General features: G+C 38.7%; 1 protein-coding gene across 1 annotated transcript in view; it reads right to left on the reverse strand.

Annotated features, from left to right (window-relative positions):
• Positions 1–15485, reverse strand: part of FBXL13 (F-box and leucine rich repeat protein 13) — a 203791-nt gene that overhangs the window by 167076 nt on the left and 21230 nt on the right. The window contains exons 4-7 of the mRNA XM_043462331.1: positions 5794–5861; positions 4824–4978; positions 3411–3520; positions 1308–1472 (exon numbers count right to left, since the gene is read on the reverse strand). Of these exons, the coding sequence (XP_043318266.1) occupies positions 1308–1472; positions 3411–3520; positions 4824–4978; positions 5794–5861 (498 nt within the window). The remainder of the gene's footprint in view (positions 1–1307; positions 1473–3410; positions 3521–4823; positions 4979–5793; positions 5862–15485) is intronic.

A 15485-nucleotide genomic window follows, 5' to 3' on the forward strand; every position in this document is an offset into this window, starting at 1 on the left:
GAGTTTGATATGGCTTAGAAAAATAGCTAAGAATGACATATTAATATGACACAAAAAGAAATAATCAGGGCAATAGTAATGGATTTTGTTACATAAAGCTTTAAATTTTCTCTGGTCAGACTCCATGGGCAAAACTGAAAGCAAGCATGAAGTGTAGGCATTAAGGGCTTCCCTGGTGGCTCAGACGGTAAAGCATCTGTCTGCAGTGCGGGAGACCTGGGTTCGACCCCTGGATTGGGAAGATCCCTTGGAGGAGGGCATGGCACTCCAGTATTCTTGCCTGGAGAATCCCCATGGACAGAGGTGCCTGGCAGGCTACAGTCCACAGGGGCCACAAACAGTCTGACCCGACTGAGCAACCAAGCACAGCACATTAAGTGTAGGGGAAAAAAATTTCAAATATATTCCAGACAAAAGGTGAAAACTACCAGTATATAAAGGGTTCTCTTATAAGCTGTAAGAAAATTATAGGAATTCCAATTTAAACACAAAGAAGATGTGAACAGGCAATTTATAAAGAAGAAACAGTGGACAAAAATGTCCTCATTCTGACTCTGTGCTATACATAAAGTGCGAGATGAAATATATATACAGGTATACATCTTGTTCCCCAAAATAACTTGAGCTCAGTTCCACATTTAGAAAGATGGGTTTACTACATGGGATTTTATAATGTAAATCTGCCATCAACCAAAATAAGGTGATATTTTACAATTCTTCCACCATTTATCAGGTAGTCCCACAAAATAGGGATTACATATTTATCAAAATAGGACAGAATATAACCAGTAGTTGGAATTATGGTTTACATTTCAGAGATCAATTCAATGAGTTATAAGATATAGATACATGATTCTTGTTTTTATAAACTCACAATCTAAGGAAGAAAGATGAGAGGCATAAATATATTTAACTAACTGAAAGTTGCTTTATGACAAGCCCCATTTACATTCCAGAGTGTAGGTGTAACACTAAGGTTAAAGGATTAGGGATTAGAAATTAAAAGGTATGCAGTGAAGCATCTAAAATCTGTTGTACCTTAAATGACAACATGTTCTTGAACAAGGAAGAAAAGAAGGACATTTTTTTCATTCTTATTTACTATTTCTTTAATTTCTCCACTTTTGATTATTATAACAATTTACAGCCATCCAAATGGATGACTTTCAAAAACTGAGATAACCCAAAGGTAGTTGTAAAAAATATTTTTTCTTCAAAATATGGTTTCCATCATTCATACAAGGTTCATAAAACCACCCTTTAAGAAATTATCAAAACAACTAGTTAAGACATGAATTCATACGAACCTGTAATATTGCTCTTTTGGGTAACTGTGAAATGTCAAATTCAGTAATCCCACCTACAAGAAAGCCTTCAGACACAAATTGTTCAGGAAAAACGTGTTCTTCTTTAGACCTTGTTTTGAATTTTAACTTGGAGAATTTTTGTAATTGAAGTTCATGCTTTAGCATCTGCCATGAAAATAATTTACAGGTTCCATGGAATTGTTGTAAGGACTAAATGAGATGACACATAATAAAGCACAATGCTTGATACAATGATAGCACCAAATAAACATTATCATCATTGTCATTATATAAATTATCATTGTCCAGAGCATATGTAATAGTCTCTGAACCACCAAAGCATTATAGATCATTTCCACTAGTTGTCATACAATACTGGCATAGGCAGTCACCTTGAAGATGTGGTCCAGCCTTCTCTTGTAGAAATGAGAAAGCTGAAACCCACAGAGTCAAGGTTCTGGTAATGACAGAACTGATACTTGGGGCATGGAAGGGTAAGGGTTACCCTGGAGCTATAAGAGGAGAGTCAGGGGACTTCTTCTCTGGTCCAATGGTTAGGACTTCACCCTCTCACTCTCAAGAGCCCGGGTTTAAGGTCCCTGGTTGAGGAACCTAAGATGCTAGAAACCGTGTGGCATGGCCAAAAATGGAAAAAAACAATATATATATATATATATATGTATACATATATAAATGTTTTTCTTTAAAAAATGTCAGAAGGAAAGAATTTGGAGAATTGCCTGATGTATCATTACAGTAAATCCCCATTTTTACTTTCAATACATTCATTAAAGTGCATAATCAAGGAAAAAACCCTACAGGGCAAAGAAGTGCTGTACCCACACACACACACGCGTTTGCTGTAATATGTGTGCGTATTGGAGCCTGAGGGAGAGCGCACGACGGAGAGCTGGCGCATGGCTCTCTCCTCCCAGCGGACACCTCATCCTCACTCCACCCTAGTGAATGCAGTAGTGCTGTTAGGCCAAGAAATCACATAGCTAAAATAAAACAGTTTTTTAAAATACTCAATTAACTATTTAACGCATGTCTACTCTAGTATTCTTGCCTGGAAAATCCCATGGGTAGAGGAGCCCGGTATACTACAGTCCATAGGGTCGCAAAGAGTTGGACACAACTGAGCAACTTCACTTTCACTACTTTCACTTATATTAAGGATACTATTACTCTGTCATATATAATATACACTATCATATATATTTATATATATATATCAATTACTACAAAATATTATGTTTAGTATATGGGGATGGCTAAAGAGAACAGTTCTGCCTTCTCTCAGGGACATTCAGTTTAAGGGGATATAAATGGCAGCCTGGTCACGCAGTTACCTTTTCACCAGGAACCATAAAACGGGGTTTAATTTCTTCCTATTTTTCTCTTTTCTATTTATCCCGACTTTATATTTCAGACTAATAGTAAAGCATTACATACTAAATAATGTAACTACAAAAATTCCAGCATGTCTCTGTATCTGTTCCTAGTAGTTACTGTGAATATTCTAAAAAAACATTAAATTATAATCTACTATACTGATAGCTAAAGCAAACTAGAGATGTTTTTATTATTATAAGTTTGGAGGAGTTTGCTTGGATCCTCTGTTTTGACTGCTTTAATTTCTAATAGGTGTCCCAGTTAAGAATGATTCAAGTGTAGAAATTTAATAGTTTTAAAGATAATTTAGTATTAAGATTTTATCTGGAAAAGAATAAATTTAGTCTTTATCATTTATTTCTATTATAATCATAGCAAACCATTTCTCTTCCACTTTAAACATTTATTTCCACCTAAACACTTGCTTAAACAAAATTCTTAGTGTCTTTATCAACAAATTTAAGGGAAATGTTAAGAAGATTTTTCCTTGATGTTGAACTTCAAATGAAAGAGCAAAATTTATTAGGAAATATTTTGGGTAAGTGAGGAGGCATTTAGATTATTAAATTAAAAGAACAAGGACCCCACTAAAAGTATATAATATTCAAGTTGTTAGTGTTTTCCACACATAGCATTGTTATCTGAGACAACATCAATGTAACAGCAAAGTTCAGTTTCTAAAAAAAATAAGTTTACAATATGCCATACCAGCTCATCTTCTCTCTTTCTAAACTTATGTCTTGCTCTATCCCTCCATTTATTTAGGGTAATTATCATCTTGTAGCAGTGGAACATCTTTTGTATCCGCAATAGTGCATCTGAAGAAAATGCATTAGATTACTGTATATAATTACACAGTATTATAATTAATATTCTATCAGGTTTATAATATGAAACAATGCTGTGTCTGATAGTTTTTATTTTAATTGCATCTGAAATTGATTACTTTTGACAGCAATATATAGTACTGCTGAGACTTCATTAACTTGTAAACATCACCTTTGCCCTTATAAATTAAGATATTATAGATGTAGCAAAATGCCAAGTTATATAGCATTTCCTTTTTAACAAATCTGTTCTTTATAAAACCAGAACTTCCAGATTTATTCATAGAAATAGAGTCATGAGATAGTACTTTTATATACCCTGTGATTAAATAGATTGCCATATATATACATATATATATATATATGTAAGCAGAGGTCCAAAGCTCAAGCATAGGGGCCAAGCCAGGAAGGAGGATGATTAAGGCAGGCCTTGGGGACACCATTCTTAACTATAGCTAATTGCTTCCTTTCAGAAATAAAGACCCACTACCTAGCTTAGTCGGTAAAGAATCTGCCTGCAATGTAGGAGACCTGGGTTCGATTCCTGGGTTGGGAAGATCCCCTGGAGAAGGAAATGGCAATCCACCCCAATACTCTTGCCTGGAAAATCCATGGACAGAAGAGCCTGGTGGGCTACAGTCCATGGGGTTGCAAGAGTCAGACACAACTTAGCGACTAAACCACCACCACCACCCTTATGTTAAAATCATCAGAGTCTACTCTGAGGTACCAATAGGAGCCAATCAAGAGGAAAGGATTTACTGATTCGCAGCAGCCATAAACAGGTCAATATGTAGTTAGCTGCATGAAATCTCTATTCCTGCTCTAAAGAGCACATACATGCACTGTCCGCTCATTACAACTATCAAGGGTTTAAGTAAAAGAAAATTGTTTTTCTTTAAGTTTTCTCAGAAATTCATTAAATGAAATATAAAGAATAAAGAGCTCTTTATAAAAAACAATTTTGATATCTAACTGTCCATCTACCTTTCTATCCCAACTCTTTATTTTGTAAAAAAAAGTTAATAGTAGCTCCCTATTTATATTGAACCTTGTATATATATCACACAAATAGATATAGAATTTTATTTTGAATATGCCTGCTTTCTATTACACTAAAACTCTTTGAGACAAATCTCATTAAATACTTTAAATTAGTGACTTTACATTTCATGACAGTATTATAGACATAAAAATAATAAATTCTCTAGTAAAAATTATGTTTAACTGTTAAGTTTGTTGAAACTTTGGATCCATGAAAACAAAAACCAATTGTTACTGTATAAGGATTTACCTCTAAGTTGTTCTTTTCTATTTTTCACATAAGAGTGCCAGTGATGTAATACATGTTTTTTAAGTCTGAAATTGTCATATACTATTGCTGCTTCCATTTTTTCAGCCAGAACTTCGTCTTCATTTGTAAGAGGTATTGCTATCTCTTTCCATGTGCTATAAGCAGAAAATACAGGAATATAATATTTTGAAGTTACAGTAATACATTAGTAAATAAACAGAGAGAGAAGTAATATACTGGGCCTCCTTTACCTCCTCAAAAACCACAGCTTCAAGAAAGCTGTTAAATTATTTGCATTGTTTTATTTACAGTCAGTCCTTGCATTTTCTTGAAGCTTGCATTTCCCTTGTATACATTTCTAAAGCCCCCAAAGCTCTGAAATTGAAACTCTTTTTTGTTTTTTTTTTCTTCTCCCATAACCTATTTAGAGGCAAAGCTAGACCTGACCTATATTTTGCATCAAAACTTCTCAGAATCTGACACATAACAGTTCATAGTATTTCTTCATTTCCCTTAGCAAGAATATACAAATACGTTTTATTGTAGAAATACTAATGTGTTCAGATATGTTTGGTTCCAGTGTGCCATCTCAGACACAACTGAAGATGTTATATAATACACAGTGTGTACAGAGATTTCCTTTTTAAAAAATTTTTTAAGAAAGGGAATCTAGATTTCCAAATATGTCTGTCTCCAAGGATTTCAGATAAGGGGATTATAGACCTGTACTTTCAGTTTTGAAGTTCTATTTTAAAAAAGACAAAGTGGTATCTTGAAGAAGCAAAGACTATCTTTTAACTAAGTAAAAGCTGAATAAGTATAAAAGAAATATATAATATAAAATGGTGAAAACAAGATTAAATAGATAAAATCAGTACAACTGGCCAAAAGTGAATTGTTCTTCATGTGGAGAATCTCTAGAATAAGAACACAAAGAGGAGGGAATAATATATAAAACTCATGTTCTTACTAAAAGTGGGTCTTCAGTAAACGCCCATTATAAAAATTACATGCTTTTATCATTAATTCTGGAGTCACCTAAAATGAAGAAAGACATGAAATAACAAGCATTAGAAATAAATGGAATGCACAGGCTACCTCTGGAAGATATACAAGAGAATGAGAGCAGTGATTGCATCTGGAAAGTAGAATTAGGCCTAGGGAGATAGGAACAGACTTCTAGAAGATCAGTTCAGTCAGTCAGTTCAGTCACTCAGTCATGTCCTACTCTTTGCGACCCCAGGAATCGCAACACGCCAGGCCTCCCTGTCCATCACCAACTCCCGGAGTTTACTCAAACTTATGTCCATTGAGTTGGTGATGCCATCCAACCATCTCAGCCTCTGTCTTCCCCTTCTCCTCCTGCCCCCATTCCCTCCCAGCATCAGGGTCTTTTCCAATGAGTCAACTCTTCACATGAGATGGCCAAAGTATTGGAGTTTCAGCTTCAGCATCAGGTCTTCCAATGAATACCCAGGACTGATCTCCTTTAGGATGGACTGGTTGGATCTCCTTGCAGTCCAAGGGACTCTCAAGAGTCTTCTCCAACACCACAGTTCAAAAGCATCAATTTTTTGGCTCTCAGCTTTCTTCACAGTCCAACTCTCACATCCATACATAACCACTGAAAAAAACCATAGCCTTGACTAGACAGACCTTTGTGGGCAATGTTATGTCTCTGCTTTTTATTTATTTATTTATTTATTTTTAAATTTTTTGTATTTATTTATGTGGCCACACCAGGTCTCAGTTGGGGCACGTAGGATCTTTCAGCTGTGGCATGTGGGATCTAGTTCCCCACCAGGGATCGAACCCAGGCCCCCTGCATTCGGAGTGAGGAGTCTTAGCCACTGGACCACCAGGGAAGTCCCCTGTCTCTGCTTTTTAATACACTATCTAGTTTGGTCATAACTTTCCTTCCAAGGAGTAAGCGTCTTTTAATTTCATGGCTGCAATCACCTTCTGCAGTGATTTTGGAGCCCAAAAAAATAAAGTCTGACACTGTTTCCACTGTTTCCCCATCTATTTCCCATGAAGTGATGGGACCAGATGCCATGACCGTAGTTTTCTGAATGTTGAGCTTTAAGCCAACTTTTTCACTCTCCTCTTTCACTTTCATCAAGAGGCTTTTTTAGTTCCTCTTCACTTTCTGCCATAAGGGTGGTATCATCTGCATATCTGAGGTTATTGATATTCTCCCAGCAATCTTGATTCTAGCTTGTGCTTCTTCCAGCCCAGTGTTTCTCATGATGTACTCTGCATATAAGTTAAACAAGTAGGGTAACAATATACAGCCTTGACATACTCCTTTTCCTATTTGGAACCAGTCTGTTGTTCCATGTCCAGTTCTAACTGTTGCTTCCTGACCTGCATATAGGTTTCTCAAGAGGCAGGTCAGGTGGTCTGGTATTCCCATCTCTTTCAGAATTTTCCACAGTTTATTGTGAGCCACACAGTCAAAGGTTTTGCTATAATCAATAAAGCAGAAATAAATGATTTTCTGGAACTCTCTTGCTTTTTCAATGATCCAGCAGATGTTGGCAATTTGATATCTGGTTCCTCTGCCTTTTCTAAAACCAGCTTGAACATCTGGAAATTCATGGTTCATGTATTGCTGAAGCCTGGCTTGGAGAATTTTGAGCATTACTTTACTAGCACGTGAGATGAGTGCAATTGTGTGGTAGTTTGAGCATTCTTTGGCATTGACTTTCTTTGGGATTGTACTGAAAACTGACCTTTTCCAGTCCTGTGGCCACTGCGGAGTTTTCCAAATTTGCTGGCATATTGAGTGCAGCACCTTCACAGCATCATCTTTCAGGATTTGAAGTAGCTCAACTGGAATTCCATCACCTCCACTAGCTTTGTTCACAGTGATGCTTTCTAAGGCCCACTTGACTTCACATTCCAGGATGTCTGGCTCTAGGTGAGTGATTACACCATCACTGTGACAAACCGTGCAGAAGCGTGGCTGTGAGGAACTACCCCTCGCCCAAGGTCAGGGGTGGCTGCCGAGAGGAGTTACCCCACATCCGAGGTCAGGGGCTGCGGCCTAGAGGAGCTACCCTACGTCTAAGGAGCGGCGGCTGCACAGGCGCAGGAGGACCAAGAGGAGCTACTCCACCGTTCAAGGTCAGGAGGGGCAGCCATGAGGAGATACCCCCCAGTCCAAGGTAAGGAGCAGCCGTAAAGAGATACCCCACGTCCAAGGTAAGAGAAACCCAAGTAAGACAGTAGGTGTTGCAAGAGGGCATCAGAGGGTAGATACACTGAAACCATAATCACAGAAAACTAGCCAATCTGATCACGTGGATCACAGCCTTGTCTAACTTAGTGAAACCAAGCCGTGCCACATGGGGCCACCCAAGACGGATGGGTCCTGGTGAAGTGGTCTGACAGAATGTGGTCCACTGGAGAAGGGAATGGCAAACCACTTCAGTATTCTTGCCTTGAGAACCCCATGAACAGTATGAAAAGACTAAATGATAGGATACTGAGAGAGGAACTCCCCAGGTCGGTAGTTGCCCAATATGCTACTGGAGATCAGTGGGGAAATAACTCCAGAAAGAATGAAGAGATGGAGCCAAAGCAAAAACAATACCCAGTTGTGGGTGGGACTCGTGATAGAAGCAAGGTCCGATGCTATAAAGAGCCATATTGCATAGGAACCTGGAATGTAAGGTCCATGAATCAAGGCAAATTGGAAGTGGTCAAACAGGAGATGGCAAAAGTGAATGTCAACATTCTAGGAATCAGCAAACTAAAATGGACAGGAATGGGTGAATTTAACTCAGATGACCATTATATCCACTACTGTGGGCAGGAATCCCTTAGAATAAATGGAGTAGCCATCATGGTGAACAAAAGAGTCTGAAATGCAGTACTTGGATGCAGTCTCAAAAATGACAGAACGATCTCTGTTTGTTTCCAAGGCAAACCGTTCAGTATCACTGTAATCCAAGTCTATGCCCCAACGAGTAGCGCTGAAGAAGGTGAAGTTGAACGGTTCTATGAAGACCTACAAGACCTTTTAAAACTAACACCCAATAAAGATGTCCTTTTCATTATAGGGGACTGGAATGCAAAAGTAGGAAGTCAAGAAACACCTGAAGTAACAGGCAAATTTGGCCTTGGAGTACAGAGTGAAGCAGGGCAAAGGCTAATAGAATTTTGCCAAGAAAACGCACTAGTCATAGCATACACCCTCTTCCAACAACACAAGAGAAGACTACACATGGACATCACCAGATGGTCAACACCGAAATCAGATTGATTATATTCTTTGCAGCCAAAGATGGAGAAGCTCTATACAGTCAGCAAAAACAAGACCAGGAGCTGACTGTGGCTCAGATGTGAACTCCTTATTGACAAATTAAGACTGAAATTGAAGAAACAGAAAACCACTAGACCATTCAGGTATGACCTAAATCAAATCCCTTATGACTATACAGTGGAAGTGAGAAATAGATTTAAGGGACTAGATCTGATAGAGTGCTTGATGAACTATGGATGGAGATTCATGACATTATACAGGAGACAGGGCTCATGACCATCCCCATGGAAAAGAAATACAAAAAGGCAAAATGGTTGTCCGAGGAGGCCTTACAAATAGCTGTGAAAAGAAGAGACACCAAAAGCAAAGAAGAAAAAGAAAGCTACCCATTTGAATGCAGAGTTCCAAAGAATAGCAAAGAGAGATAAGAAAGCCTTCCTCAGTGATCAATGCAAAGAAATAGAGGAAAACCACAGAATGGGAAAGACTAGAGATCTCTTCAAGAAAATTAGAGATACCAAGGGAACATTCCATGCAAAGATGTGTTCGATAAAGGACAGAAATGGTATGGACCGAACAGAAGCAGAAGATATTAAGAAGAGGTGGCAAGAATACACAGAAGGACTGTACAAAAAAGATCTTCATGACCCAGATAATCACGATGGTGTGATCACTCACCTAGAGCTAGACATCCTGGAATGTGAAGTCAAGTGGGCCTTAGAAAGCATCACTACGAACAAAGCTAGTGGAGGTGATGGAATTCAGTTGAGTTACTCACTAAGTCATGGCCAATTCTTTGCAACTGCATGGACTGCAGCATGCCAGGCTTCCCTATCCTTCACTATCTCCTGGAATTTGCTCAGATTCATGTCCACTGAGTCAATGATGCTGTCCAACCATCTCATCTTCCGCTGGCCCCTTCTCCTGTTGCCTTCAATCTTTCCCAGCATCAGGGTCTTTTCCAGTGAGTCAGCTCTTTGCATCAGGTGACCAAAGTTTTGCAGCTTCAGCATGAGTCCTTCCAATGAATATTCAGGGTTGATTTCCTTTAGGATTGACTAGTTTGATCTCTTTGCAGTCCAAGGGACTATCATGGTCTTATCTATTGAGTGTAGAGATAAATTTGGTTCAAATACATACCAACTTCCCAGAATTCAGAATTCTACTTTTCTAAGTCAAGCATTTTTCTCATTTGCTCATTGCTGTAAATGCTTTGATAAGTTAATAGATACAGCATGCACATGTTAATCATGAAGTCAATTTTAGGCATATAAGAAAGGCCTGTGTGCCCCCTGATATTCTGCCTCATGTTCAGTGACATTTGAAAATTCTTGCTTTTAGTGGGCATTACAAGTAAATTGTCTGTGGTGAGGGGAGAACGTAAGTTATCGAAGTCTTTCTTTACTAAATTCTGATCTTCATGCGGGAAAGGAATCCAGAGGAGTAAAATCAGAGTTTCGGGGTTGGTGCAGGGGGAGCTGCATGACATCTGTCTCAGCCCCATGGATTGTGGGTCTGAGCCTTATGGAGAAGAGACTACAGCAAAATCCAAAAACTTGCTCTTATGAGGTGTACAACACAAAATAAGGCAAGGCATTTCCCCCACTTCCGTACAGCACACACAGCACAGTGCCATCAAATTTCATGGGACTTTAAATTTTGAAAGTAGGAAATCATGTGATATAAAAGTATTACCTACCAAAATCTTACATTATGCCAGGTTTTGAAATAATGCAGACCCTCAAAATAAAGTTTTATCAAGAAGCGCTTTATTTCAAAACTGGTGGGAAAATGAATGGAAGGTTTTAAGTCCTTGCTAGACGGTGGTAATATTTGGGGGGCATGTAAATAAATGTGGCCTTAGACTCAAAGTACAGGTTTGACTTACTAGACATCTTCAGAAAAGTTATAAAAGTTATCTCTTTTGAACAGTGTGACCACCAGGTATGGTTTGAGTAGAGCAAGGAATCCAGTGAAAGGAGTGCTATTTTGGCATCACAAGGATTTGTGGTTAAAGGAGCCTGAAGCTCCACCTCAAGTTAGACACCAAAGCTCTTAGGAAGTCAAGAATAGCAGTACTATGACTCCACCTTTAGATGGTTTCACAGGTTTGGGACAGAAACAATCTTGGAATTCTTGAATTCACACAGAACAGCTTTGGGATTCCCAGGAGCAACTGATTGGAATTTTAAGGAAAAACCAACCTCTGTGTTACCCAGATAGGGGCTGGAAGCAGTGAAATTTGGGATATCAATACTGTTAGCAATGAGATGTTGAGCTTCCCTGGTGGCTTAGTAATGCGGGCATGGGTTTGATCCCTGGGTCGGGAAGATCCCCTGGAGAAGGAAATAGCAACCCACTTCAGTATTCTTGCCTGGTAAATCCCATAGACAGAGGAGTCTGGTGGGCTACAGTCCATGCAGTTGCAAAAAGAGTCAGACGTGTCTTAATGACTAAACTACAACATCAAATCAGTACTCTTTTTTTTTTTTTTCTTCAGCTAAGACAGCAAAAGAGATGATTTATTGTACACGTTACATTCAGCCACAACTGAGAAGAGAACTAGTCCATAGTTATCACAGGTCCAGGGCAAAGGATCAAAAGGGACGGCTTTGATATGAGCAAGGTAGGTCTCTCAAAGGTGGTCAAGGCGATCAGAATGGCCATAGATGTTCCAGATCCATTGAGAAGTTCTAGATAGTAGGCATGCAGTCCACAATTTGTACCAGCGTCCCTGGCCTCTGGCTTCCCTTGTCTCTGCTTCTGTGGCTTCCATGGGTGTACAGGTTTACTTGGACCTCTGCCTCATCTTTCTTCTTTCACACTTCAGCCTGTGCATTCGCTTCTTCCTCCACTTCGCTCTCATGGCGCAGAGGTTTCTCAAAAGATGGCGCTAAGGCCGAGAGCCAAATCAGTACTCTTACTTGTATCCCAGGCTGCTGAGAACTGGGGAAATTTTATTTTTTAATCAATTAATTAATTTTATGGGGAAATTTTGAAATAAATGAAAGGATAATGAAATGCCATTACAAATCATTAATTCTAGCTTACAAACATACCAAATTCATGGCTGTTTAATGTCAGTAGTGATTGGTCCCATTAATTTTAAACTTTGTAAGACACTTACTTTATTTGCGTGTGTGCTCAGTCGCTTCAGTCGTATCTGACTCTTTGTAACCCCATGCTCTGGAGCCTGCCAGGCTCCTCTGTCCATGGGACTCTCCAGGCAAGACTACTGGAGTGGGTTGCCATGCCCTCCTCCAGGAGATCTTCCCAACCCAGGGATTGAACCCCTGTCTCTTATGTCTCCTGCATTGACAGGTAGGTTCTTTACCACTAGCAGCACACTAGGCTTCCCTATCCTTCACTGTCTCATAGAGTTTGCTCAAATTCATGTCCATTGAGTCAGTGATGCTATCCCACCATCTTGCCTTCTTTTCTTTTTTCTTTCAGTCTTTCCCAGCATCAGGGTCTTTTCCAATGAGTCAGTTTTTCACCCCAGATGGCCAAAGTATTGGAGTTTCAGCGTCAGCATCAATCCTTCCAATGAATATTCAGAGTTGATTTCCTTTAGGATTGACTGGTTTGATTTCCTTGCAGTCCAGGACTCTTCAAGAGTCTTCTCCAGCACCACAGTTCAGAAGCATCAATTCTTCATTGCTCAGCTTTCTTTATGGTCCAACTCTCACATCGGTATGACTACTGGAAAAACCATAGCTTTGACTATATGGACTCTTCTCTTTCACCCTTATCAAGAGGTTCTTTAGTTCTCTTCACTTTCTGTCATTAGAGTGGTATCATCTGCACATCTGGGTTGTTGATATTTCTCCCTGCAATCTTGATTCCAGGTTGGGATTCATCCAGCCTGGCATGTTACATGATTGAATGTTTATGTTCTCCAGAATTCATATGCTGAAACCTAATCCCCAATATAATGGATGGTATTTAGAAGTGGGGCTTTTGGGATATGATTGGGTCATAAGGGTGGAGCTCTCATGAATAAGAAGTGTGTCTTTAGAGAAGAGACCCCAGAGAGTTCAGTCTCCCCTTCTGCCATGTAAGATTATAACAAGAAGATGGCAGTATATCAACCAGGAAGCAGGCTCTCAAGACATCAAATCTACCAGTACCTTGATCTTGGACTTCCCGGCCTCCAGAACTGTTAGAAATAAATTTCTCTTGTTTATAACCACTCTGTCTATGATATTTTCATTACAGCATCCTGAACAGAATAAGACAGGGTGGAGTGAATTAATTTAAATCCCTCCCAGTTCTAAAATATTTATTTTTCATAGGCTATAAAAGTTAATAGTAAAAACAATAATAGTAAAAAAGAAACCATGCCTTTAATGAAGAAGTGAGCAGGGTCTAACATAGGTATCATGGCATGACATAAAATGTTAGATTTCTCATGATGAGTAGTTTTATTTTTTGACCTCAGCATTATTGAAAGACTATTTAATGCTCAAGGGGCTTTTGTACATGGAAGGAAACAGTGACTACTTTTTGTATTTTAGAGCTATGTTTAATAAACATATTTAATTCAGTACCACTTGGAAAAATCCATTTTTGTTAAACATGTAAATATCTATTGCAAATTTTATTAGGTAAACTCCTTGAATGGCATCATCAACTCAATGGGCATAGGTTTGGGTAGACTCCGGGAGTTGGAAATGGACAGGGAGGCCTGGCATGCTGTGGTTCATGGGGTTGCAAAGAGTCAGACATGACTAAGCGACTGAACTGAACTAAACTGAACTGAACTGAAACTCCTTGAAACAACTTAAATGAAATTAAAACCTTACAAAGATGTTCTTTAGAAGTCTCAAATGCCATACATAGCAGAAAAACATACATTATGCCATATCATTAGCTACTATTACTTAACTTTACACTTAAACTTATCCTAAAGTAAACAGTATGAATCTAGTTTCATATCTTCATTTGTTGTTGTTGTTCAGTTGCTAAGTCATGTCCGACTCTTTGCGACCCAGTGGACTGCAGCACGCCTGGCTTCCCTGTCCTTCACCATCTCCCTGAGTTTGCTCAAAGTCATGTCCATTGGGTCAGTGATGCCATCCAACCATCTCATCCTCTGTCGCCCCCTTCTCCTCTTGCCTTCAATCTTTCCCAGCATCAGGGTCTTTTACAATGAGTCGGTTGTTTGCATCAAGTGCCCAAAGTATTGGAGCTTCAGCACCAGTACTTCCAATGAATATTCAGGGTTGATTTCCTTTAGGATTGACTGGTTTGATCTCCTTGTAGTCCAAAGGACCCTCAAGAGTCTTCTCCAGCACCACAGTTTGAAAGAATCAATTCTTTACTGCTCAGCCTTCTTTATGATCCAACTCTCACATCCATACATGACTACTGACAAAACCATAGCTTTGAGTAGGAGGACCTTTGTTGGCAAACTGATGTCTCTGCTTTTTAATACACTGTCTAGATTTGTCATAGCTATTCTTCTAAGGAGCAAGCATCTTTTAATTTCGTGGCTGCAGTCACTATCCGCGTTGATTTTGGAGCCCAAGAAATTGAAATCTGACAGTTTCCACATTTTCCTTATCTATTTGCCATGAAGTGATAGGACCGGATGCCATGATCTTTGTTTTTTGAATGTTGAGTTTTAAGCCAGCTTTTTCACTCTCCTCTTTCACCTTTATCAATAGGCTCTTTAGTTCCTCTTCACTTTCTGCCATTAAAGGGGTATCATCTCCATATCTTCATATGCATATCTGCATATCTTCATTATTTGTATTTTTTTAAATTTTTATTCCTTCCAGATTACAGTGACACTTATCTTAATGCCTGCTCAGGAAATAGTAATCCACCCACTCTCACAAGAAAATGAATACTTTTGTAAACCAGCAAGGATATAGGATATGGTTATCTTGTTTGGGGAACAAGGTCTGTGTGCTTCTCCCAAAGTATTAAAACCCCAAATTTCCTTTTCATAGTTAAGCTTCGTTTGTTGTATCAGTAAGATTTTTTTTAAGTCCGTATCTTTCATTTAAAGTTTGGTAACAAAGTGCTCTCTCTGCCAGCAAGAATAGAAGGCTATATGCAGTCTGATACTTCGGTGTAAGAAGTAAAAGGGAAGGGGGATACAGTGTACTTGCTCACATTTTTTTCAAAAATAACAGTGGGGAGATACACTAAAAGCTACTAAAATTGGTTACCTAGAGAAATGGATGGAATACAGTAGATAAAGAGGCTGGAAAGGAAGCAGTACTTCCCTGAATACTCCTCATTTTATTGCTCTGATTTTGCCATCATGTAATGTTAAAAATAATTGAAAAAGCATAATTATAGCAAAGAAAGAAAAGATGACCATCAACACAAACAACTATTATTTTAAATAACAAAAAAATATTATTTTAATGAAAATACCA

The sequence above is a fragment of the Cervus canadensis genome, chromosome 3, assembly GCF_019320065.1.
Source record: "Cervus canadensis isolate Bull #8, Minnesota chromosome 3, ASM1932006v1, whole genome shotgun sequence".
In the NCBI taxonomy this organism is placed as follows: domain Eukaryota; kingdom Metazoa; phylum Chordata; class Mammalia; order Artiodactyla; family Cervidae; genus Cervus; species Cervus canadensis.